At 34.9% G+C, this 27345-nt stretch overlaps 1 protein-coding gene across 1 annotated transcript; it reads left to right on the top strand.

Moving 5' to 3' along the window:
- Nucleotides 1–27345, top strand: LOC111506179 (glycoprotein-N-acetylgalactosamine 3-beta-galactosyltransferase 1). Its single transcript, XM_074180042.1, has 6 exons — nucleotides 1–141; nucleotides 9102–9537; nucleotides 18641–18779; nucleotides 21875–22034; nucleotides 24671–24892; nucleotides 27091–27345. Exons 1-6 carry the CDS (start codon nucleotides 124–126, stop codon nucleotides 27328–27330), a joined length of 1215 nt encoding a protein of 404 aa, XP_074036143.1. The 5' UTR covers nucleotides 1–123; the 3' UTR covers nucleotides 27331–27345.

Here is a 27345-nt window from a genome sequence, read left to right on the forward strand (position 1 = left end):
CCTATAATTTTCATCCTGATATTCGGAAATCACTGTTATCATTGAGTTGATAAGATACAAGATAACTTTTTTGTAGGAACGGTTACTCGATCAATTGCTAGGGATATGTAGGTGATCAGTAAGATGAATGGAATGAATCAGGTGAGTTGAATAGATGTTTTCGTCCTTTTAAAACTGTATTTGTGATTTCTTATGTTGGAAGGTAAGAGATTAATTCGTTACCAAACCATTTAGAAACCTCAAATTGAGACAAATGTGTCAATAACACTTCCTGACAAAATGGTTAACGCTATCGCGACCGAAGTTTTTCGTGTCTCTATTTATCGGGTTTGAAGGCCGTCGACTTCTGGAATTTCTTCTGACGTTTCGCTTGTGTGAGTGGCTAGCTTCTTCAGGGGTTTATACTGTGTCAGATAGTTTGGAGTACTAATACCTGTACCTAGATCAGGTAATTTGTCGTTAATATTAATTGACTCCTTTCTACCCGCTGTCATGCTGTTTGCTAGGATTGAAGTTCTTAGAATGGGATTCCATATTCGATTGAGGTTTACCTCTGTTGAACTCATCCATGTGTTTGTCGATCTCTATTGCCTCTCGTAACAGTCGGCTACGGTATCCCTAGTTTATATGTTTTTTCATTAACCAGCTGTCGCACCCCTACGAACGACAACCCTTAAGCCCTGTTTTCCTAGCGACGCATTTTTCGCATCGCGTGCGACGTGTTACGCTCAGCTTAATACGTCCCCTAGTCCTCCATAGAGATTCAATAGAACACGTTGCACGCCGACGTGATGCGCTCAACGTGTTATACCGACAGCTTGGAGAAGAGTCTATTCGGATCCACGCAGCGCAATAATCAGGTTTTGTCCGTCTCGGAACGTTTATTTTGTTGTGTGTAGTGTTTGTGATTTGACTGAAACCTACGAAAATAAATGTTATGGTTTCTTTCTTAATTTTATTGATCTGTCCACATACCTCAGAGTTAAAGCCAATTTTTCTGCCGGTGTAATTGGTATCTTGACTCGGTTACAGAAAGAAAGTCTCAGTTGCTCTTCTACAAGGTTCAAAACGTATGCGTGACAGCCTAAAATACTTTCTGAACTGCTCTTCTTCATCAATGAGATGGTTATCGATTAAAAGTTTGAGAAATCCCTCGTTTTCCCGATTTTCATAAAAGTCACTTTTTTCTTTTCTAAATTTCGCGTGTTTCCAGAAAATATGGTCCTCTTCATCATTTTTCATTTGTTCAAGGATAATCATTACAATAATTTTCTTTCTTCTTTAGATTGGTTCCATAATGACACACCCGAGACACTGTCCATTGTATGTCAGTACGTCAACTGAACAGATAAACACGCTTTGCTAGGAAAACATTAAAACGCCGCGTGATAAGTTTCACGCCCCTGCCGACGCAATTGAGGCGAGCCCGGTTCCTGCTGCGTAAAAAACACGTCGCTAGGAAAACCTACCTTCAGAAGTCGGAACTTGTGCGAGCTAAGAACTAGCTAGGTCTTACCTTTTAACGTGTGATTCCTAACACGGTTGGGGGCAATGTGTTCTGTTCGAAAACACAGTACAGCTTATTGCCTAACCTTGCACTCAGCTATACCGTACTGATGACAGCTAACGAGCTAGAAACAATGTATGTGCGGTTTGCTTATTATTTTTTGAGTACTTCGTCCAAGAATTTTTTCCGCTTTTGATTATATCAAATTCATTCACCAAATTATCATCTAGTCGCCACCATTGCCAACTCCGTTATTTTTGATGCTACGAATTCGGTTAAATGGGTAGCATTATTGGCCTTTTGGATGCCGAAAACAAAAAAATATTGACAGTCCTGTTCTCAAAATATTTCATAAAATGATATTTTTTTTGAATTGTTCTTTATGGTGCATTTTGATTCGTAAAAATATTCTCAACAACAAAGCTCATATCACTTTTCTTCCTACAGTTAAAAATGAGGGACTAATGTGGAAAATTTTATATATTTCACTAGTACAAAAAATTTCTTTGTTTTGGCAAATGAAATTTCATGATTGTCCAAACACTCAATATTGGTACTTATACGAATGACAAATATTCTGATACTAACAGCAAAAAGAAAAAATTCCTCTGGGATTTGAACTCGTAAAAGCCGTGATCATCATATCGGGTCACTTCACTTGACACCACTGAGCTATTCGGTATTATTTTACAAAACGATAATTATCATCTTGAAGCCATTCCACTAGCCGTATTTATTTTGTGAATCAAACTATGTCTGCTCTAATGATAACATTAAAGCCGTTTTTGTACAGAACAAAAAATACTGGAGCGTCATATTAATGCGATTGGAAAAAATATGTTTGATTCGATAAAAAAGAATTATTATGAATAATCAAGTTGCCTTGAAACGTTGTTGAAATACTATTTGTCCAATCTTCTCAAGTATATCATGACAATGTCATAAATTATTGTAACTGTCAACTACTGTCCGAATATTTTTCGAAATGCCGTTTTCCCATCAAGAAAAATGTGATATGTTAGAATCCTACTTGGTTTGCCAGGAAAATAGTTTAAGAGCACTCCAACACTACAGCAGTTCGTTCCCCGATCGTGAATTACTTTATAGGCAGTTTTTTGCTGTGCTTCATCGTCGATTCAGGAACAATAAAAAAGTTTGTGTGAAGAGGAGAACTAAATATCATTTTGTTATATCTGAATATTCAGAAATTGACGTTTTAGCCTACTTCAAGGTAAATCCAAATAATTCCATCAGAGATTCATCTAGAGAAATAGCTGTTTCACCGTCTGTTATCCAAGATTTCTCCTAATGAGTTGAGATTAGTGCAAACACTAGAACCTGGTGACCCTGAGATACTATTAGTGTTTTATCGGGTAAATATTCGTTTTGAGGGCACCCGACGATTTTGAAAAAAATTTTGAGTGTACTTACGTATTTTGATGCGTAGATTACGAATCTGAAAAAAAACCAGCGCTCTCCCGTATTTACACAGTTCAGAAAAGTGCAACTTCTCAGCCTTCTTTTTTACAAGATAAACTATTTAAAAACACAAGCATTCATTCACTAGGTCACCTTTACACATTATTCCTCCTTCCTTGACACTTTTCACTTCAACAATCAACATATTTCCAATATGTTGATAGTTATATATCTCTGTATTTTGCATTTTTGAGGTTAATGGCATAGTTGGTACGACTCATACTGGCAATACTCCTAGAGTAATTCAAATGTTTTTTGCCTTCATTCTTCAGATCGTAAATTGCTTTTTGGTGGTGTATTACAAAATAGTAGGCAGCGGCAAATACCAACCGCTTTTTTCTGAAATGTTACTAGCAACTAACATAGAAATAGAAGAATGTCACCAGAAGAAGCATTCGTTTTTAAATAAAGTTTTTTATAAGACAAATGTTGATTGTTGAATTAAAAAGTGTCAATTAAGGAGGAATAAGGTGTAAAAGTGACCTAGTGAATAAATGCTTGTGTTTTTAAATATTTTATCTTGTGAAAAAGAATGCTGGAAAGTTGCCCTTTTCTGAACTTTGAAGGGCCGTAACTTTGTGAATAAGGAAGAGCGCCGATTTTTCCTTTCGGATTCGTAATCTACGGATCAGAATAGGTAAGTACACTCAAACATTTTTTCAAAATCACCTGGTGCTCTCAAAACGAATAGTTACCTTTTGTCGGTGTATATATTGTCATGAATAAACTCATATTATTATTATTAAATGCAGACAGGGTCCAAACTTCTATAGAAATATCATATGGAGCGATGAGGCTAATATTTCAAATTGTGGGATGTATGAAAGAAAGAATTTTCATTATTGGAGTAGACATAAATAATTTCTAGTCCATTCCCACAATCCGAAAAGACGATTTAGTATTAATGTTTGGAGTGGTCTATTTAGAGGCATAATCATCTGTCCATTTTTCTACCATGGTTCTTTGAACGGACCCCGTTACAATAATTTATTATTGACAAGAGTGTTGAAAGAGTTTTTAGATAATCTTGATCTGGAGACTCGTCAGATGATTTATTTTCAGCAGGATGGAGCACCAGCACAAAATTTCAGTGGCGTAGAAAAAATGTTGCGAGAATGTTTTGGAAACAGATGGATTGTTACAAATGGACCGGTGAAGTGGTCTCTTCGTTCACAAGAAATGATACCTCTAGATTTTAATTTTTGGAGATTTCTGAAAAATGAGGTGTATGAAATGAAACATAATAATATAAATGAACTGAAAAATTATATTACACGTAGTGTCAAGAGAAGGGCTTAAATATGTGTACAACTAGAAGGCGGTGTTTTTCGGCTTCAAAAAGAATTAGGGATTGTACATAAAATGCCCTTCAGTATACAGAATTGACAACAACCTACTACTACTTCCTACCATCACCTTTATCATTTGAGGAACTTTCTTCTTATTGGTGGAGCAATTATTAACAAATGTCACCTAGTGATTGAAATGAAAGAAACAGCTGCAGATTTAGCTGAACTGATTCTGAAAAGATTTCGCTAGATAAATAGGGTACAGAACATAATGGAGGAAGAAAATCCCAGGAAGAGACGGGGAAGATGGTTACCATTACGATTACCATTACGATGGTTACCATTACGATATTCTTCTATCGATACATATCAATTGAGACTTGTTCCATCTTATGTACAAGATTCAAATCAGAGGGAAGCACCAAATGAACTTTATTTCGATACCTCACTTCAATATCCCGGATTACTTTGTTTCAGAGTTTTTTCCGTCATCGCAATGACACAAAATATATATGGATATGTGGATACAGCCCACAAATGAAAACCTTATGACAGGTTATTATTGTACTTGTAAGGCAGGTGCCAAAACACTGGGCATATGTGTTCATTTATCAAGTGTTCTTCGGTTCATTGGATACGCCAGACATGAACCAAATGTTCAAGTATCCGTTAATAAACTATTTGTCGATGCGGGAAATCGAAATGGAAATGAGGTGAAACCTCACGTCATTGACTGAATATGCTTCAGTTTTTGCAACAAACTCTTTAATAGTTTTTTGTTGATCATTATTATTTCAATGTATATTATTTATTTTATTAAAATTTCACAGTGTTATTTTTAAATAAATCTTGCGACCCTTACTTTCGTACATATTCTGTAATACAATTGACTTCCATTATTGTGCCCTGTATCACCCTCTATATATCAATTGAATTATCTTCTATATAACCATATCCATATCCATCGACTAACTTTCACACAATCTATTGTTTTCATAATGTTATAAAAATTATTTTTTCATTCCTCAGATTATGCCTTCATACGTCACCCTGTATGGTCTATAATTATTGGCAATCGGTGCTGAAAAGACACAAGACCCATGAAAGAATTGCTAAAGCCAATGCTACAATTTCCCAGAGGCATAAAGTTGCAAAATAACAAGGCGTTTTTCTCCCATTCAACTACCAAATTCTCCATTTTGCCGACTTTGAACAATTTTTTTCTCAATAACTCTCTGTTATTTTCCGTTGTGCCCGTGGACACTTTTGATTAGGACATTGACTAGTTTATTTTACCAAAAAATCATAAAAAAATCAAAAAGTATATCTAAATTTGAAGTCATGGGCATTTGAGTAAAGTTTTATTTTTTTACCCATTTGTTTAAATGGGGACTAGGAAAAAAAATTTGCTAAAACGATAAATATACAGCATCCTATATACGACGGTTTATTTTAAAAGACTGTAATATTACAAATTACACAACTATGGTGTTAACCACGGTAAATTTTTTTGAAGGGTTAAAAATTTTGAGTTTTTGGTGCAGTTATTGTTATTTTTTGGTAACACCATGAATTACTCAAAATTATACAGTATTGTAACAAGAACTTAATATTCAAGAATATCAAATCACAAAACATCAAAATAAAATAGGTATTTCGAAACAAACTCATTGATTTTCTGGATATTTTCTTGTCCAAAATAAGTGTTTTGAGTTGGCTTCGAAACCAAACGTATGTTTGACATCAAGTACGTTACATATTTGTTAAATATTCATTACGTAGTTATTGTTATTGCTTATTTTGTTAACGTTTGATAATAAGTATTATCTAAATAATATCAAGATGCTTACAAAAGAAAAAAAAAGTGGAGATTATATTTTTGTGTGGGGAAAATACTCCAAGTAGACAAGTTACCCGTATTTTAAATAAATTTGAAGAAATAGGCAGTATTAATAACAATTTCAAAAAACCTCACTCAGGTGCAAAAGTATCTAGAGAAGTGGAAGAGAAAGTGTGTTAAAGTGTTATCGAAAATGGTAAGATATCAATTGAACAAATATCAACGTCTCTTGATGTACATATTACTACCGTACAAAAACTTTTAAGAAGGAATAAATTCAAAGCTTTCACTTATGATGTACTGTTTGGAACCTTTGGTGTAGTAAAGAATATCACTGGAGTTTTTTCCCAACACCAAATCGTTATTTTTACACCTCGACACGTTTTTCGATCACCAAGTGATCATCTTCAAGAGGAAGATAAAACTGTTTTAACTTCCTCTTGAAGATGATCACTTGGTGATCGAAACACGTGTCAAGGTGTAAAAATAACGATTTGGTGTTGGGAAAAAACTCCAGTGACATTCAAAGCTATCAGACCAAAATTTATAAATAGCCTAAGAGAAAGGGATTTTATTCCAAGATTTGAGTTTGCCGCATGATATCACGGAGAATACGAAGAAAACGCACAGGACTGATGAAACAACATTTACAACTAATGGAACAGTAAGTTCACAGAACTATAGATGGTGGGCTTTAGCAAACCCTCATTTCACCATAGAGTGCAAGGACTAATACTCATTTGAGGTAAATGTCTTATGTGGACTCTTGAATAATACTGTGGTTGGTCCCTTCTCCATTGATGGAAACCTTAATGCCGACCGATATTTGCAATTTTCACAAGATTTATTACCAATTTCAAATCAAATACCGCGTAGACAAAGAGAACAAATTTGGTATCAGTTAGATGGAGCTAGTGTTCACTGTAGTGTAGCAATACGACAATTTCTAAATGAAACATTCAATGGAAAATGGATAAGACGGTACTAAGAGTATCCAATGCCAGCGCGGTCACCAGATTTAGTCCCAATGGATTTATTCTTATGGGCTTTATTGAAGAATGAAGTTATTAAACATCGTTCTTTTAGGGATAGAGAACATTTTAAAACTGTGATTACTAATTGTGTTAGGGCCATTCAACCGGATCACATTACGAATGCAGACAAGGATTGTGTAAGAAGAACCAAACTGTGCATGTTACGGGATGGACATCATACTGAGATGTAAAATGCTTCTTTCGGAAACATGCTTTTGTTTTTGAAGCGAATATAACAATTATTTTGGACAAGAAATTCTCCAAAAAATCAATGATTTTGTTCCGAAATACCAATTTTATTTTAATTTGATATTATTGAATATAAAGTTCTTGTTGCAATACTGTATAATTTAGAGTAATTTTTGTAGTTAACAAAAAATAAAAGTAACTGCACCAAAAACTTATTTTACTCTTCAAAAAAATTGACTGTGATTGGTACCATAGTACCATGGTACCATAGTTGTGTAATTTGTATTACTACAGGCTTTTGAAATAAACCGTCGACAGGATACTGTCTATTTATCGTTTTAGCATTTTTTTGTAGTTTCCATTTAAAAAATAATACTTCATTTACATGGCCATTACTTCAAATCTAGATGTATTTTTTAATGCCGAACAACTTTTATAATTAACATTTCTCAAAATTTTTCATAATAAGTGTCCTTTACTCTTGTCTATAATCAAATATTTGAAAGCTCCTCGTATATTACGTGTGTTTTACTTTATTTTATTGGTGCATGTTTAGTTTTCGAGGATGCACAAACTTTTATAAAGAATCACTTTTTAGCGAAAAACCCTTAATAAATAAGTTTCTCATATTGCATACTTTGGGGATGACACTGTATAAAAAATTAAAAAAGATTAGCTGAAAAATAACAATTATATTAAGGAAAAAAACTGAAATTACAATGAAATAAAATACAAGCAACAATCAAAAATACAAGATGAAAATTGAAAATTATTAAAAAGAAATGGAAATAAAAAATTAAAAGATTTCAATCCAAGTTACTTCACGACGTTTCGATTGTTAGTATCCACAATTGTCTTCGGGTGATGACTTTTTAATTTTTTTATAGATGCTTTCAGGGATTTCAAATCAATTTATATCATATTAGACATGGGAAGGCCGAACCAATGAAATGCATTTCCAGGACTTATTCGATTCTATAACATGAGTTTCTTTTTCAAACTTGGTATATTGAATTTTATACATGAATTATCAGTCGAATTATCTCTGTATCTGTAGAGAAAGGAGGGTGAGTGGAAGGTGCAGCGACATTATTGTCGTTGCGCGGCTTCTTCAACCTTCTTGGGATTCCCTCCGTGGAGGTGCTCAAGTAAGGGTGCTTTCCTGCAGGGGCAGCCGGTTCCTTGCTTTTATTTAAGGCGGAGCTCTTGGCGCCCGCCGCAGGAAGTGTGCTGTTGGAGGTGGAGTGAGGGAGGAGGAGAGTGCACTTTCAGTTACTGCCTCTATCGCTCTCTTTCTCCTTTTGGCCTGTGCGCCGCAGATGCGCTTATGCCTTGGCCTTTGTATTACATCACGGGGTGATCTGCCATGTTCAGCCTCATTCCAAGTGGTAGATTGGGATGGACAATTCTGTTAATCCCCAGCTACCACCATAGATTGGAGTGAGCATTTCTGTCCAGCCACGGGATTGGTTTTTGTTTTTTTCTGTGTTTATTTCATTCATGTGTGTTCCCACGAGTAGCAGGGGAAGAGTTGATCACTCTGGCATAGCCCTGCATTACCAGAGCTTGGGTAGGCAGTCGAATCATAAAAAGATATGTGACTGTATGGACAACAGCAATGTACCTTTCGAATGTGATATTACTCAAACCCCGTTTTGATAGGTAGTATTTTCATATCAAATAGTGTCGTTTAATAAACTAAAATTGGTGATTTTGACGTGAAATTATTGTTACGGTAGCTGAAATGATTCTCTTTATTTCAGAACAAACTGTATTTCTACCTGGTGGTTGGCATAGTGATAGGTTTCACAATAGCATATGTTACATTGACACCGACTACTACATATAAGTACAGTGATGACTATCACCATCACCCGAAAAACGTCAGGTTTCATAAATCACACCAGAACAAAAAAAATAATTCCGTAGATCATGACCATGAAAACGAATATGAGGATTATCACAAAGAAAGTGATATGGATAGTGTGTTAGGACCAAAAGAAGAAGTCGGCGCTCACAATGATAATGATACCTTTCATAAAATGACAAACACAGATCTCGCTGATGCTCTCTATAAAGAAGTGAAAATTTTGTGTTGGGTGATGACTGGACCAGAAAATCATGACAAGAAAGCAAAACATGTGAAAGCCACCTGGGGAAAACGCTGTAATATTCTATTATTCATGAGCTCGCAAAAAGGTATTTATAATTGTTTCTGAAAGTTGAATTTTGAAAGCGGTTTACTGATAAAAGCTCATTATGTATACAAAACTCTTACAGGATGCTTCGCGTAAATTCTATTTCATAATCCAATAGTCGCCAACCTCTTCAATGTGTTGAGCTACTTTGTTAATTTTGGAATAAACAGCGAGCTACCCACACGGAAGCCACGTAACGCAACGTAAATGAAATAATCCACAGTTAATTTATCATTATATGTATTTATTTTACTATTTAACTGGTAAACATAATACATAGGTACAAATAATAAACTAATAACAAAATAACTAATATTACTAGTACGTACTTGTTCATAGCTACATTCCTACCTATCAAACGAAGGTGTTTGAAAAATAAACACAAACTTTTATCCAGCCACAACGGCATGTCACGTATGATTTAAAAATAGTTAATAATAACAACAAAAAAGTAACGCACTATCATAAACATAAACATTGAAAAATAAAAAAGCACGTTCAATGAGAAGGCTGACACTCAGACTCATCGATAATTTTTTTAATGTTTGCAGTATAATTTGATGCAGCCATTCGAATACAATTATCCAAATGTTCATCTGTAAGTCGATTGCGATATTTGTTCTTAATAAACTTCATATTGGAAAGAAAAGATTCACACAAATAGGTTGAACTGAATAATGCTTTCACTTTCAAGGCAACACGGCATAGAACTGAATATTTGTCTTTACTTACAATAGGCCAGATACATTCAGTACTTGAGACTAACGATTTTAAGGCTAAATCATTTTGAAACTCAATGACTTCCATTTCTGTTGCAGCGATGTCTTCGCCAAAGTTCTGCATAACTCAAGTTGCAAACTGTTGGATATCAATTTCCATAAAGCCATTTCATTGAAATCCTTAAAACGATTTTTGAAGTTATTCTTCAGGGTAGAAATTATTTCTACATGATATTTGTTGTCATAGGGTTCTAATGGATTTTGAGATATTTTTTCTGAAAGAATAGGAAAATGCTTGGCATCGCTGATAATTAGGTTTTGTTCCCAAAACTCCAGCTTTTTGATAAATGCTTTTATATCACAAATCATTTCCGCTAGTTCTTTGTCTCTCCCCTGAAGCTGCAAATTAAGTTCGTTTAATTTCTTTGTAATGTCCACGAGAAAACCAAAATCTCTAAGCCAGATTGAATTTTCTAGTTCCGGAGTCGGTTCATCGCGTTGTTTGAAAAATTGAACAATGCCAGATAGGACATCATTAAAACGTTTCAGCACCCGTCCTCTACTTAACCATCGGACTTCAGAGTGAAGGAGTAGGTCCCCGTATTGACAGTCAACTTCATCGGCCAAGGTTCTGAATAATCTTCTTTGCAACGCTTGAGCTCTAATCTTGTTCACAATTTTTACCACCAGTTTCATAACATTGTTTAGTTTCAGGAAATTTCCACATAATGCTTGCTGATGGATAATGCAGTGGTAACAGAGAAATTGCGGAAAAGTTTCATCTTTACGACATAACGCCACCAGACCCTTATCACAACCCACCATAGCTGGAGCGCCATCGGTTGTCAAGCCTACCATTTTCGGTATTGGAATGTTCTCGGAAGAAATAATATTTTTCAAATGAGAAAACAACTCATGTCCAGTAGTGTGTCCTTTCAGTGGCATGAATGAAAATGAACAAAAGATCTTCTTTAATCGTAAAATCACTAAAAACCATCCTGACGAACACCGCCATCTGGGCAGTGTCAACGACATCTGTTGATTCATCCAGTTGAAGTGAAAAATAAACACAGTTATCTAAGTCAGTTCTCAACTGTAAAAAAATATCATTGCTAATTACTTCTACACGTCTCATCACTGTATTAGCAGAAAGTTGCATAGATTTTATAGCTGTAACTATCTCGTCTTCATTTCTAAAGTTGGCAAATAACGAATCAGCAGCTTCTAAAAACGCCTGTTTTATCATTTCCCCGTCTTCATAAGGTTTCTTTTTTTGTGCAATTATCTGGGACACACGGTACGATGCTTCAGTTGCAGCCTTATTTTTGACGACTGTTCTTAAAAATATTGATTGTTGTCCAATTAACTGCTTTTATGTTTCAGTTCCTCCTTCCTGGCGGTAGAATGTAGTGGGAATGATTTTTCAAAATTAGGATGTACAGTTTTATGATGTCTCTCAATATTTCCTTTTTTAGCAACGGAGACCGAAGTATTACATAACAAACACACATTCTTATCTTTAACTTCTGTAAAAAAATATTGTTCTTTCCATTCGGAATGAAAGTGGTATGTCTTTACCTCCTTACAACTGCTTGCCATAATATTATTTTTGTTGTTCTCTACTAACCCAACCGCTGGACGTTGGTTACGCGTTCAGTTTTGAACGAAGAGCAATGTCGCCGCGCCGTGCGTATTTATCCCGTTCAAAGCAATTCAGATCGTTTTCGAACACTAACGCGCTGGTCCGGCTGGTCGGTTCTAGCCGATTCTAGCTCAATGGCGTCAGCGGCAGATCGCTCACCGCAACGTTGCCGCTGTTTATGTTTAATATTATGACAATTAGATTTTTTTGTGGAATTTTCGGAAGCTTCTCTGATTTTTGCAGTTTGTATTTTTTAAATTAAAATCGTTGTGAGAGCTACCAGAATTGCCTCCGCGAGCTACCGGTAGCTCGCGATCGACAGGTTAGCGACCACTGTTATAATCTATTGAGAATGAGAATTTTTATCTCCACTCTGTATTTACATACTCTGGAGTGGGGGTCGGCAAGTAGTTTTAGGTGTGTCCGTAATGTGATAGATTGAACAACTTGACAGCCACATCTGTCCATTCCACCGCTACATCGTTCCTAAGATCGGCCAGAAATTTCTCAATAACTGCACAATGTGTTCTTCAGAGTTTTTTTGTCGGAAAATAAATTAATCATTGTTTGCAATATCGTTTTCAAAGATATCCAGCTTGCGACGAAAAGCAGACACGCTTAGTATCAGATCACATATTAATTCATCATCTCCTTAATTCTATGTTGAGCGCACTTAAATATTTCAAAATATCTTTCAGGAAAGCCACAACCAGCATATTGCGCTTGTTTGTTATGATCTCAAAGTGCTTTCTGGCTTCCTGCGTATCTAAGTCTTTGCAAGAAGGAGGTTACTTGTTCAATTAACCAGGCTAGATGGGAAACCAATCAAACTATATCAGTTGTAGGTACTTGTAAAACAGTTTAGCTAGTGAACTCAAAATTAAATTAGTACTAAGGTGAATTATATGTGGCTCAAAAATATTATTCTATTCAATAAAGGTATAGTATACCTTATCTACGTACTAATTTATACTTGGTATACTTGGCGATCCGAGGTTCTGCCTTTTGCTGACCTAGCCCTAAAGTGAATTGTCGTAACTGTTCTGCCATAAGTGCACGTTCGAGAAATTATTGAAGATATTGAATATATTGTGTCAAATTATATTTCTGAAAACAAATCAATGAGAAAGTAGCATTTATATTTTGAAGTATTGAAGATATACAAAAAATTTATCTTCCATAATTAAAAGAAAAAATATCCAAAAAAAATTTAATAGTCATGTAATTTGTAAAATGTAATTTGTACGTCAGAAAAATCTTATTTTGAGGTGAAACTTCTTTACGTGTGCTTGACTGGTAGATGCCTGACAAGAGCGTTACGAAAAGTGTGAACGGGCGAGGTGAACGTTAAAGTAAAACTTCTTTACGCGCGCTTGACTTGGGAAGTAAGCTGGTAAATGCGTGGCGAGAGCGTTACTAAGTATGATCAGGCGAGGCGAACGGGAGTTGAGAGGGAGGTATAAGTTACTGAAGACTGAGAGAGAGAGAGAGTTACGTTTCGTATATTACTGAAGGTGTAAGAGAGAGGTGTGAGCACACATTTACGATCGAGCAATTATCATACGTTGCCACTAATTTTTGCAGGAGATTTCAGTGTTAATTTCGCGAAGATGGACAATTCTTGGTAAACTTTTTACGAGATAAATCAGAACTATAAATGAATAATAACCAAATTAAGCCTACCACAAAACATGGAACAACAATCGATGCAGTTTTCTCAAGACATATTTCCAATTTTCATTCGAAAACATATGTATCTTATTTTTTGTACCATAAGGCTATTGTCTCGGTCTTACATTCAACCACAGTAATTACTGATGTATCTGATAATGAAAATAATGAAAACAAAATTGAAAAACATCAATTCAAAAATGTTAATTCATCAATGAAAACCGATAATAAATTTTAATACTTGTAAAAAATTAATATGTATATGTATTGTAATGAATCTGAAGCCGGCCCTGACCGATGTCCCAGTCAACAAACGCATGTCGCATCGCGAAAGAGCGGGAAGGATGCGGATGAGTCCCGAAATCCGCAGAGGGATCCGGAACGTTCGTTGACGATATAAAAAAGGTCGCTCTCCGTCCCGAGGAGTAGTCTGTACTTAGAAAGTGAATCGTGCGTTTGAGGAAAGGAATCTAATCGTGAAGATAAATTAAGCGTTAGTTACTAAGTGTTGGATATAAATTAGTTGTGATAGTGTAATTTTGTTAAAAATAAATTTGATTAAGACAGTTAATTCTTTAATTCGTTACAGTATATTAGGGCGTTTAATTTTTAGACGATATTTTTCTCTATCCTACCTGAGGATCTGATAACTTATAGAAAAAAAAATCCGTTGCTCTTCTTATTCTAAAATTTGATTTCATATATGAATAATACGCGAAACATTTTTTTTTCGGTTTCAACTTGATTTTTCGGTATTCATTTTCTTTTTGAGAAAATGAGTGAGCAGATTTTGTAGGGAATTGAATTTGGTACAAAAAGTTTCATGAAAAAAAACTTCCCAATCTGTTTTTGAGTTGTAGAGCTGGTTGTAACTTTGCATTGCTACAACTTGCAATACGTATTATTTCTGTTCCTCATTGTGAGTTAAACTCCGATTATACAGTGTGTCAATTTTCAAACTTACAATGGGCTATATCTCACGAACGAAAGCTGATATCGAAAAATGTTTGAAACCGTTTCTAGGATAGTAAGGGAGAACTGAAGTGACATAAAAGGAACTCACCCCATCAACCTCCTAGGCCCCATCCACCAAAACACAAAACGTTCAAATTGTAAACCCTTACTTGTGATACATTATTGAAAAGACTATAAAAAATGCTATCTAAGTGTATAAATAATAATTGTACAGGGTGAAGCAATAATTGTGAAACTTTGGCTTGAATGGAATATTTAATGAGGTTTTTGTTGAACTGCAAATTTATTAAAAATGTCAATTGAGTTCAAAGTGGGTTTCGTTGTTTTGTAAACAATAATACAACCTATTTTCAGATTCTGCACGAGCTATGGCAAATGTTGTTCTAGTAGGTAATGACACGACATGCTTGCGTAATTCTTTCCCGCAATTCCCGAAGTGACACAGGTTGAGTTTTATAAACAACTGACTTGAGGTGACCACACAGAAAAAAGTCAGGTGGTGTCAAGTCTGGTGACCTCGGTGGCCTCTCAATGGGACCTGTCCTTCCAATCCATTTGTTCGGATAAATTAGTATCAACCAGTGCCTAACTGGAGCTTTATAGTGAGAAGGTGCTCCATCTTGTTGGAAGTGCAGCAAATCTTCGTCTACAGCTAGGTTGCCTTGGTCGTCCCTTTGGTTCACTAATTCATGCACAATTAAAGGTTCGATGGTGTTTTCCTGCATATCGAGATAAATGTCGCCACTTAAATTGCCTGGTATGAACAAGGGACCAATCATAGTATCATCTAATATTTCTGGCTAAACATTAAGTTTTTCAGGATATTGAGTGTGGCCTCTGAATCGATGCGGGTTCGCATCACTCCAGTACGGACAGTTTTGTTTATTTACATCACCATTCAGCATAAAAGTACATTCATCACTGAAACAAATATTTTTTAACATTCTCGGTTCAACACGAATTCTTTCAGTCATGAGTTCACAAAACTCAATTCGTCGGTCTGGATCATCATCGCCTAGTTCTTGAAGAATTTGTGTTTTGTACGGGTGAAACTTATGTAATTGAAACACCTTTCTAACCGACTCATGTGAAAGTCCTGTCACTGCAGATACTTGACGTATTGATGCAGTAGGCTCTATTACAAAATTTCCAAGGACCTCAATTAGGGTTGCTTCATTCAGTAATCTTGGGGCATTTTTTTTATTTTGCACTGATCCCGTTTCAATAAACTTTTCAACTAAATTGCGGACGTACACGTGACTTGTCCGGATGCCTTTCATGAAATATTTGAGCTGTTTTTAAATAACACTGGTTCTGGGAGGCAAATATGAAAATTATCTCCACGCGCTTAAGTATACTGTAAACCATCGTGACAACTACAGCTGAATGACAGTACAGATCGTACAAATGATGAAAACTAATGACAGTTAAAAGTTTCAAACCAACCAAAAATTATTGACTCTGACAGAACCCAAAAAACAGATATTTCCAACTTGTTTTGCAAAAACGGCAAATTAAGTTTTTATTTAACAAAAAAAGTATCGACGGACACTTATCTTTTGAAATAATAGTCCGCGATGTAGCATTACAAATAAAAAAGTCATAGTAAGCCGGCTGATACTAAATTTCGTGCAGACTTTGACAATAGGCTGTATTATTGTTTACAAAACAACGGAACCCACTCAGAACATTTACTTAAATGTCATTTTTTAATAAATTTGTAGTTCAACAAAAATCTCATTAAATATTCCATTCAAGCCAAAGTTTCACAATTATTGCTTCACCCTGTACAATTATTATTTATACCATTGGATAGCATTTTTCATAGTCTTTTCAATGATGTATCACAAGTAGGGGTTAGCAATTTAAACTTTTTGAGTTTTGGTGGGTGGGGCCTAGGGGGTTGAGTTCTCTTTCATGTCACTTCAGTTCCCAGTTACTATCCTAGAAACGGTTTTTTCGATTTCGATATCGATATTTTTCGATATCAGCTTTCGTTCGTAAGATATAGCCCATTGTAAGTTTTAAAATTGACACACTGTATGATTCCATCAATTGAACTCCTCCTTCAGCAGTATCATTTACGACGCGTAAATTGTTTCAAACTGTTAAGCATGTATTATAATCCTAATCATATTTCCATTGTTCTGGATATATTAAATTCCCAATTAAATTATTAATTCATCAAAATACTTTCCATCATTTTGTAGGAGTAACATATCGAAAATGTTATAGAAGGTGTTCAGAATCGATGACAGTCAGTGAAACAGTAAGTAACGACAGTTGGTGAGACTTCAAGATATAACTCTGTTGCTCTTAGCTAACACATATACCACTGATGATATTTGCCTCAGCAGTAGACGAAACGTTTCGTATTTACGGTTCCATTCTACCACAAACTTCGTTTGTTGAAAGAAGTTCTTCAACAGCAAAGTTCAACCTTGTGTGTGAGGTGGCAGTCCTCGTTAACGTGATCCTCTTCTCAATCTCGTTCTCAACAACCATTGAGTTTGATGGATTATAGTCGGAGTCTGTTCCAGTATTTCACGGAGCAAGTCAGTCTCAATGCTGGTAGAATCATGATTTATGGGAATCTTTTTTCCCTGAAGTTGACAGGGTAGCAGTTGAAGTTGTTTCTTCTATTTCACTGAGCCCTAGTGTGTTTATTTTTTTCTTGATAAATGGTAACCATTTTCTCTCTCATTCTGAAAGTATAACATCAAAGTTCAACAACAAAAACTTTTATATTCTATTTTCGATATCAAAAACTCAATAAGCTTCACAAGTCAAATTATATCCCAGTGTCATGTTTTTGACTATTGTGCAATTTTTTTGGGAGACTGTTTGCAAAAACGTGTGCCTTGCAACGAAATGAACATTTTTAAATAGTTTTTTTTAACTTCTTCTTTAGAGTTTAGAGAGTGGTATTTTTGAATGGTTTGACCCCTTACTTGATGTAAATTAATAACAGTATTCATGATAATGATTACACAATTCAACTTCTAGACGTGTTTCGCTAACACCGTAGCTTCCTCGGTAGAAATGCATATTACACACTGGGTTCCAGCAACAATCATAAGAGCCTAACTCAAGTGATACTAACTCAACTCGAATGATAAAATATAACAATTTTTTCAAGTAATTGTAAATGTGATAGAAAAAACGATCACAATATTCACAGGGAACTTGCAGATTTTTTTACATACTGAATGTTTTCTGCTATGATAATTATTAACTACTGCAAAATATGAGCAGTGAAATATCAATAGTCAGTTTATAAAAAATATAAAAAGTTCCTTACGTTGAAAAACCAATTCAAACAAGTGTTTAAAGGCACAAACTATCATGACGTCATACTGTATTAATCCGGGCGCACGCATATGGCGCAAGCTGTGTCTGCCGTTCAAATCTACATATTTAAGCAGCTGTAGCGAAAAGCTTTTATGTGAAATATGATGGGGTCCTGTTTTTTCAATAGATTGATATTATTTACTTGTATAGTTTAGTGATTTGTGTTTATGTGTTGTTGAATTTATAAATCTAACAAGGACTTTCAATTTCAAAAGCAATGGAACACAAACAATATTACAAATATTGCATTATACCTTTATCCGCGAATTAAATCATCCAATAAAATATTTATAAGATGACCTGACGACGATCGTAATGGTTGAACACAAAGGTTGAATGCATGCAGAAGGCATAAGAATGATATGTCACATAACAGCAAAGCTCTTCATGTATCTGAAGACTATTTTACTGTAAGAATTAAAATATTATTATCTATCTGATTAATAAAAAGTTTCAAGACTGATCATTATTTTATAATGAGTGCTGTATGACTATTTTATTGCAAAATGGTAAAAGCTTTGAAATCCCCACAAAAAATGTTTTCGAAAAAGAATTTTTCGAATAATTTCACACTCAGTACAACTATTTTTCGCATCTGATGGTAGTAGTGGCCAAAAAACGACGGCGTTGAAAAACGAAAAATAGTAACACTGAAAACCTCGGCTGCGAAAGTTTCAACCATTTTGTCGAGTTCATACTCCTTTTCCTTTCCTTTTGATTTAAACTACGTTTATTCATCATTTCAGATGAAACATTACCCGCCATTGCATTGCCTGTGGGCGAGGGTAGGAACAACTTATGGGCTAAAACGAAAGAAGCGTTCAAATATGTATTTGAGAATTATTTTGATGAAGCTGATTGGTTTATGAAAGCAGATGATGATACGTGAGTTGCAAATATTTTTAAACTTCATGTCCCTCAGATAACCATGGTTTCATCAGCTACATTACCATCATGTCATATGATGACACTAAAATAAAATGTTTAAATTTGTTGAATTGCCGATGTTTCGACATTTTTCATTTTACCTTTCTCATGATTTTAAAACTGTTTGTTTGTTTAAAAAATGTTTTTTCGTGAACCAGCTGTCACACCCCTACGAACGACAACTCTCAAAAGTTGAAACTTGTGAGAGCTAGGGAGTAACGAGGTCTCACATTTCAACGTGTGTAACATATATAAATCCTTAGTCCATTATATATTGAAATGTTGTTAATTCACATGATTTCATAGAGAAGGTTGAAGAATTGATGTTACAATAGGGGGAGACTTTAGTCCCTATACCGAAGATTATTGAATATTTCTGGGATCTACTCTTGGAAGCAGAAAAGTAGTTGGATTACCTTCTACGGACTCGGATCCGATATATGAATGATGTATTTGCGTTTTTTGACACAAAAGAATCTGAGGTAGAGGACTCCTAATAACAGATTCCCGATTATTAAGTTTGCATATGGAATTGAAAAAAATGGAAAGTAACCATTCTTAGATGTCTTAGTGATTAGAAGTAACCAAATCCAGAATTTGATGCTTTCAGACATTGAGTTAAAGAAAGGTACGATAATGAGAATGATTTTATCAGGAACTTAACTGAAAGAAACGGATATTCTTCAAATATGGAAGATGAGTTGGAGAAAATCTTCGTAAATTTTCGGAAAGACATGATTTCAAAGTTTTTCATTAGTTTGGACTCCCATTGCCTGATATGATATAAATTAATTTGAAATCCCTGAAATAATCTATAAGAAATTAAAAAAGATTAGCTGAAAAAATAACAATTATACTAAGCAAAAAATCTGAAATTACAATGGAATAAAATGCAAGCAACAATCAAAAAATCAAAAAAATTACCTATTATCGTGGTATGAAAATTAAAAATTATTATAACAAGAAATGAAAATCAAAAATTAAAAGATGCCATGTTACTCCACGACGTTTCGATTGTTAGTATCCACATTCGTCTTCGGTTGATAAATAGACTTATTCCTTCGAAATCTGACTATTTATAGGTCATTCGAGTACTTTTACCTAACCCCTCTTCCCTCTCACCGCTTTATCGTTATTAGCGGAAGCTGACCGTTTGGCGGGAGTTGGTCGTGTTCCGCTTGATTATAGGTTTCCATATGTTGCGTATGTTTACGCTCGCTTGGCTAAATGCGTTGTTGGACAACATATATGCGGCTTCTTTGAATTTCCTCCTAAACCAGTGTTCCTCTTTGTGGATGATTTCAGCTTGAGACCACTTGATGTTATTTTGATGAGTCCAAATATGCTCTGCTATTCCTAATTTGCTGGTTTCTCCTCGCTGTGTGTGTTTCTTGTGCTCGGCAATGCGAACTTACCAAATATGTCCAAATATGCTCTGCTATTCCTAATTTGCTGGTTTCTCCTCGCTGTGTGTGTTTCTTGTGCTCGGCAATGCGAACTTTCAATGGCCTCTTAGTTTCACCGATGTATGATTTTCCACACACATAGGATATCACATAGGGTATCCACGTTTGGTGGCCTGGTTTTCGTGAGACTGCTACGGATAGTGTTCTCAGATCTGTAGCAGGTCCTGATGTTATACTTGGACTCAATTCTTCTTCCTTTCTGACAACCCTCTGATGTAGGGAAGTACTGGTTGTGGCGGCTTCTCTTCGTTATGAGGCTCTTGCTGTCTTCCAGCCAAAGTCTGCTCCACCATCACTTTGGAGTAACCATTCCGTTGAAGGTCATTTTTCATGATGCCTAGTTCCTTCTCCAGACCTTCCTTCGTATTTCAAAGACCGAAAACACAGTCAGTTAGTCTTGATAATTCCTCTCTTAGTCGATTGAATGTGGTTGGAATCCTGGTTCAGATACTGTCTCATGTGAGTGGGTTTTCGGTATACAGATGTTTCTCATATAGTGTTGATCATCTTCACAATTCTTCTTAAAATGACAATTCGTTTATAGATTCTTTCAGGGATTTCAAATCAATTTATATCATATTAAGCTTATCACTCACTTGTCCAGCACAGCACAGCACGGAACGTCCCGTCAAAATACGGATAGGATTGGAACGATCGGAATACTGGAAAAATTTCTCCTCTTCTTCTTTCAGATCGTTGAAAGATGATAAAACTATACCAGATTTGCCATCTTTTGATAAATGGGATGGACCGACATTTTTTTTGTGGCTATTTCCCTTGAAATCGAACAAACGGCACCTTCAGTATGCTGGTTGTCGCTGGACACTGGGCGATGCTACTACCCGTCGCCATCAGGCGACGGACAGCGCCGTGCTGTGCTGTGCCGGACAAGTGAGCGATAAGCTTTAGACAATGGAAGTCCGAACTGATAAAATGCACCACAAAACATTGTCAACCACCTTCAAAAAAATCATAGTTCATTGTCCTTTCGAATGAACCATAATAAACTAAAGAATTACAGCGTATTTTCAAAAACTTGGACATGAAAGTAGCTACCAAAACTTCTTGATCACTACAACAAATGTTAGATAACTCTAAAAACAAGATGTTGTAGAATAAAAAGTCGAAGAAATATGATATAACCTGTGAGGACTGTGAGACTGTGAGGACTGTCAGACTAAGCGATCCATTAATACTCGGTTCAGAGAACGTGTAGAACATATCCGTTTTCGAAAACAAAAAAAATCATGTGTTTCTCAACACGCGTTGGGGAACGGCCATAGTATAAATGAAAACTGTCTGAAACGGTGGACATTACATAACTATTATTATCTTATCGATATGTTTGCTGTCCTTTCTATGAGCATGACAGGAGTACCCTAGTAAAGAACGTATATGATACTTATATTTCCAGTGTTGATGTATGTTAATTATTCAAATAAAAGACCAGTATATAAACTGACTTGACAATGAATATTTATATTCTTCTTACCTTTAATTTATGGAAGTACTGTTTTACATATTTCATTTTTTTTAATTTGATTATCTGTTATCGAGGTTTCAACTGCTACATTAATAACTTTTCAGGTACGTCATTTTGGAAAATTTGAGGTACATGCTGCTTGGTATTGATCCACAGAGGCCCATTTACTTTGGAGCTAAATTCAAGCCATACGTCAAACAAGGTTATATGAGTGGGGGTGCAGGATATGTTCTCAGTAAGGAAGCATTGAGGAAATTTGTAGTTGTAAGTAAGATTTTCATTGAACAGAATAATTGACTGATACAGTAGAAAGGGTTTCATGCGTTCAAATCATGACCAATTTTTTTTTTGAGAACTTCAGATTGATCATACCAGATTTCATATACAAATGTCCCGAGAGAAATGATTACAGTTTACGTTCATTACTCATACTGAGTGGTAGCTTTTGAGTGATCAAAAATTAATCAACTTTCCAATAGAAAACATATTTCATTTCTCTGTATTTTTAACGTTTAACCATTCTATTCGATTCTTATGACTATTTTGTGATATTGATTTTTTCATACTTCTTTGGAAACTATTTTTATTCGTTAGACTCGATACACGATTGTGAGTTTTTACTTAATCAGTATATTTGTTACTTAAATTGGGCGTTTGATTGCATTAGTCACGGATTCTTATTGAATAAACTGTCTAGACACGGGATCCGTGGTGTCACTCATGAATGAATGAAAAATTTTTTGAGTAAACGTAGTAATCAAGCTATTATTGGTAACCACCTGTCATCCTGCAACGATTATTCTGAAGTAGGTGTTCCTCAGGGCTCGCTTCTAGGACCTACGTTATTTTTACTCTATATCAACGATATTGTGAAGATATATAATAGTCCAATTATTGTTTACACTGATGATAGATACATCAGTTATTTCATCAGACAGGGATGAATCTTGTATACGTCTGAAATGTAATAAAATTTCCTTTAATATGACTCAGTGATTCAGAGCCAATTCACTCTATCTGAATACAAATAAAACAAAATGTATACGATTTCATAACAGGTAAAAAGAAGTTAATGACGTTGGTTTCGTTGACTTATAGTCAGTAGATAAGACCGTCAGATTTCTTGGTTTATATATATGGACGAACATATTTCCTGGGGAGAACACTGTGAAGTAATCAATAAATTGAATTATGTTTCCTATCAATTACGTAATTTGAGATCAGTTCTGTCTAATGATCAGTTGATGATACTCTACCATGTCCAAGTAGACTCCATACTCCGATATGCTATTTGTATTTGAGGAAGATTTTTGAAAGCAAATGATGTATTTGCTGCACAGAAGAGAATACTTGGCAAAGTTATGTTGATGTATTCAGAACCTGTAAAATCATAACACTACCATCACTCTTTATCTTTGAAGTTTGTGTTTATGTATTCAGTACCTATAGCATTTTTTAACTAGATCAAGTATTCATAAACATGACACAAGAATGAAAAATCAGCTGAATATACCCTTTTCTAGGGTTCAAATATCCAAAGACTCTCATAACTCACTAGGTCCCTTATTATTTAATAAATTACCAGACTATGTGATTCAAAAAATGTTTTAAACAGTTTTTGTTTGAAAGATGCTATTATAAAGTTGACCAGGCACTATAATGAGTACTTGTAAGTCGTTTACGATCTGTCAGTTATATATGAGTATATGTTTATTTTTACTTTTATGTATATATATATATATATATATATATATATATATATATATATGCATGAATGTCGTCATGTTGTGTGTGTTTCCCTAAAATCTTGATCTTGATTTTAATTTTAGATAACTTAACTTTAATTTTAGATATACGACTACTCCTATACAATTATTATTATTACTACTGATCTATAGTGAATGTTTCGCTACAGAAGAAACATCTGAATAAGTCAGGCAAACTTTATCCATTCATTAGATTTCTAATGGAGAAAAAACACTGCAAATACTTCAAAATAAAATCTCGAAATATTCATCTCTCCCAACTACCTACACAGTAGTTTCTGCTAGCATTTACCATATATCTCCTTGATGAAGTCTTCAGAAACGTTTTGATCTCTGTTAGAGTATTGGTTCATGGGATGTTTCTTCCATGCTTGGGGTTTTGTTCACGAGATGGAGCTGTCACTAGTTAACAATCTTTCTTTTCGACGAACGTTTCATACATGTAGTCGAACCGCGTTGAAATTAATCGGGCCCCAAACACTTTGCAGTTTTGGTCGAATCGTTCCTACACTGATGAGAGGTAACGCATCGAAACCGGTCTGTAGGTGAATAATTTCAGCTCGGTCCTGGACGAACTAGAAACATCTGCAAGACTATCCTCTGAGCATAAATGTCTGTCGGATGTAATTCAATATCCGACGTGGTAATAGCCGGGGAAGTAGCTGTTTTCCTGTAGGCATTTACCAAAACCTACGGTGTAGGTACTTGAGAGAGGTGCAAAATAAAAATCGAAATATTAATGTTTTCATACTACTGATATATGTCATTTCACTTAAGTTCTATTTCAAAAATAGGCTCTTTGCTTTCACAAGGATAATATCTGATTTCGAACATAAAAATGATCATTTTTAATCACATAGTATTGAAGTCGTCTCTGGTATGAATAGTATATTTTTCTTGAGGAGAAAAAATTATGTGCAGATTCACAGACCCCATGGGACCTGGGAGCTATACAAAATTCTTTTTATTTCTTTGAAAGACTGAAAGTATTCCATAGGTATGAAGAATAAAATTATACTTTTTGGGTGGAACTATATATTCTTGTTGATACCATTTGAGGTTGGTGAACTCCAGAAAATAAAAATATTGTAGTCTTCTTGTTGTTATGCGCAACCACTATCGTATTCGTTTCAGGAAGCCATACCAAATAGAGAAATATGCAGAGCAGACAATGAAGGAGCTGAAGATGTTGAAATCGGGAAATGTCTTGCAGCTGTTAATGTAGAAGCTGGCGATTCAAGGGATCCGGAGAGCAGAGGAAGGTTTTTCGCTTTCACACCACTTCACCATCTCATTCCTGGACACGTTGATAAAAGTTTTTGGTATTGGCAATACATATATTATAATGAGTCCCAGGTAGGTATATAGTTGAGGTTAGGTACATATAGAGTTATCATAAAATGTTCTTTTGAGACACATTTATTTCCATTCTTCCACTTTTTCAAAAAAAATCGTTCAAGATGGTTGAAGAAGTGGAAAAGTGAGGATCATATCACATATCAATTTTGAAAAAATCATACTTAGGAAAATCACCGACCTTGTGGACTTGAGGGATTGTAGATTATGATAGCTTTTGAACTTTCAAAGGTGCTACTCACGTTGGTTTCATAAACTTACTCACACCGAGTAAGTTTATGAGCCAAGTACAATCACGACATCTGAAACACTTCATCAAGTAGTTCTCAGTCATGGATGACGCAAACTTGGTTAGCAAAACGCGTATTGGGAGAATATTTTTGTTCTCCCAATATCCAAAACGCGTATTGGGAGGAAAAATTATTTCCATATTTATGGAGATAATCAATAATCTCATCTCAATAGAGAACTTCTTTATTCTGAATATAATCTGTAAGCTTCAGAGAGTGAAGAAACGGCATAATTTTGCATGAAATATGTTGAAATTGGACTGTAAAATATTCTGAGAAACAGTAATGAAGAAAAAGATGCTGAGAAAATCTTTCACAATTTTTATCAAAAATCGATCATACATATCTGAAAAGATACGAATTTACAAATTTTTTATGAATAATTTAGATTTGAAAATAATTTTTCAGTAGAAATACTGCTGATACTTTAATATATTACATATTGTTGTTGCAGGCAGCCCGGTTTTAGTTGGAGTGTTTTATTTAATAGTAGAAAAAAGTTGAGTTTGATTATTATTATATATTTGAGTTGAATTAATCATGAACCTTGTCAACAGAAAATGAGAGAGCGATCTAAGATGGAAGCAGCTAATGAAACGACAGGTTCATGTGAACGATATATAGCGAATCTAATTGTTGGAAAATCATCTAAAGATAGCTCTACACCCCATTTGGTTGCTTGCAAGGTTCTTGGAAAAACAAGCCGTTCAACTATCGCCTGGTTCATAATCTGATTCCATCAGATTGCTATTTCTCGATTTTTCTATGGACGAGAAAATATGTTTTTTTCTAACGGTGCGCCTTGTATGGTCAAAACTGGTAATCTGGTCAAGCTCTGAAAGTATTCTACCCAAAATTGATTCACATCACCTGTCTAGCCCACGGATTACATCGAGTTACGGAAAAGATCAGAAACGAGTTTGGGAAAGTCAATAAATTGATTTATTTTACAAAAAAGGTGTTTGTGGAAGCATCATCGCGAGTACAAGTATATAAAGAGCAACTACCAAACGTAGAACTACCCCCAAAACCGATACCAAGATAGGGAACTTGGTTGTTTTTTGTTAAGAATTTCGAACCCATAAAAGGAGTAGTTTACAGATCAGACGCCATTGCAATCAATTCAAGCCAGCTGGCTTCTGAGGATCCTTCAATACAAAAAAATATATTGCTCTTATTGCAACACATTTCAGCAATATACCCGATGCAATTGAGAAACCGTGCAAGCTTTTGGAAAAATTAGAAAAAATGATTGAACAGAGTACCGCCCTTTCGAGCTCACTATCGCAAGGTTCATGGCAAATTAAATGCAGTTTTATATAAAACAACCCGGTCTTGAACGAATAAAGAAAATTGACGCATTTATCAACGGCACCGGACATACCCCGTCTAAAGAGGTCTATGCAGAAATAGCGCCAAATTTCAAGTTTGGTAACGTCAGTTGACGTCGAAAGGCCATTTTCAGCCTTTAAATTAATATTGTGTAATAAACGTCAAAAGTTTGCTGCAAAAATCCTGAAAAAATATGTTATCATTTTATCGCTAGAATTGAAATAAATAAGTATAATTCTTGTGTATAATTTATATTTTATTATATGATAATAATAATAGTAATAATTCATATTTGTAACTAATATAAATATATGTATAACATTTAAATATAATGTTGAAATTAACGTAAATTTGTATAGTGTATGGTTTTTATATTGTGCATATTTTGTCCTTTTTCAGTGCATGGATTTTTCTACATTTTGATAGTGCATGTAATCTGACGTCTAGTGATGGCATTACATTAATATGTTTGTAATTTTAATTGAACATCCATCTTTGAAGAGAATGATTATTTTTTTACTGTTTGAATGATTTTCTGATGAGATGGGACAATAAATCATTTCTTATCTTTTCCAGGGTATGGAATGCTGCTCTGACAATGCAGTATCATTTCATTATATGTCACCAGATATGATGTATACAATGGAATATCTTTTGTACCACCTCCGTCCATTTGGAATTGCTTATGATCCCAAACTACCACCTAAACTTTCTGAAATTTTGAAAGAAGACCACAGTAAAGAAAATGAAGTCAAAGTGCCTGCGGAAACTCAGACTCAAAATGAAATTATTTCACATATTTCAACACATAAATAAACCGTTGTTCATCAA

The sequence above is a fragment of the Leptinotarsa decemlineata genome, unplaced genomic scaffold, assembly GCF_025532065.1.
Source record: "Leptinotarsa decemlineata unplaced genomic scaffold, Ldec_3_MD MMD2_tig00026282_RagTag_RagTag, whole genome shotgun sequence".
In the NCBI taxonomy this organism is placed as follows: Eukaryota; Metazoa; Arthropoda; class Insecta; order Coleoptera; family Chrysomelidae; genus Leptinotarsa; species Leptinotarsa decemlineata.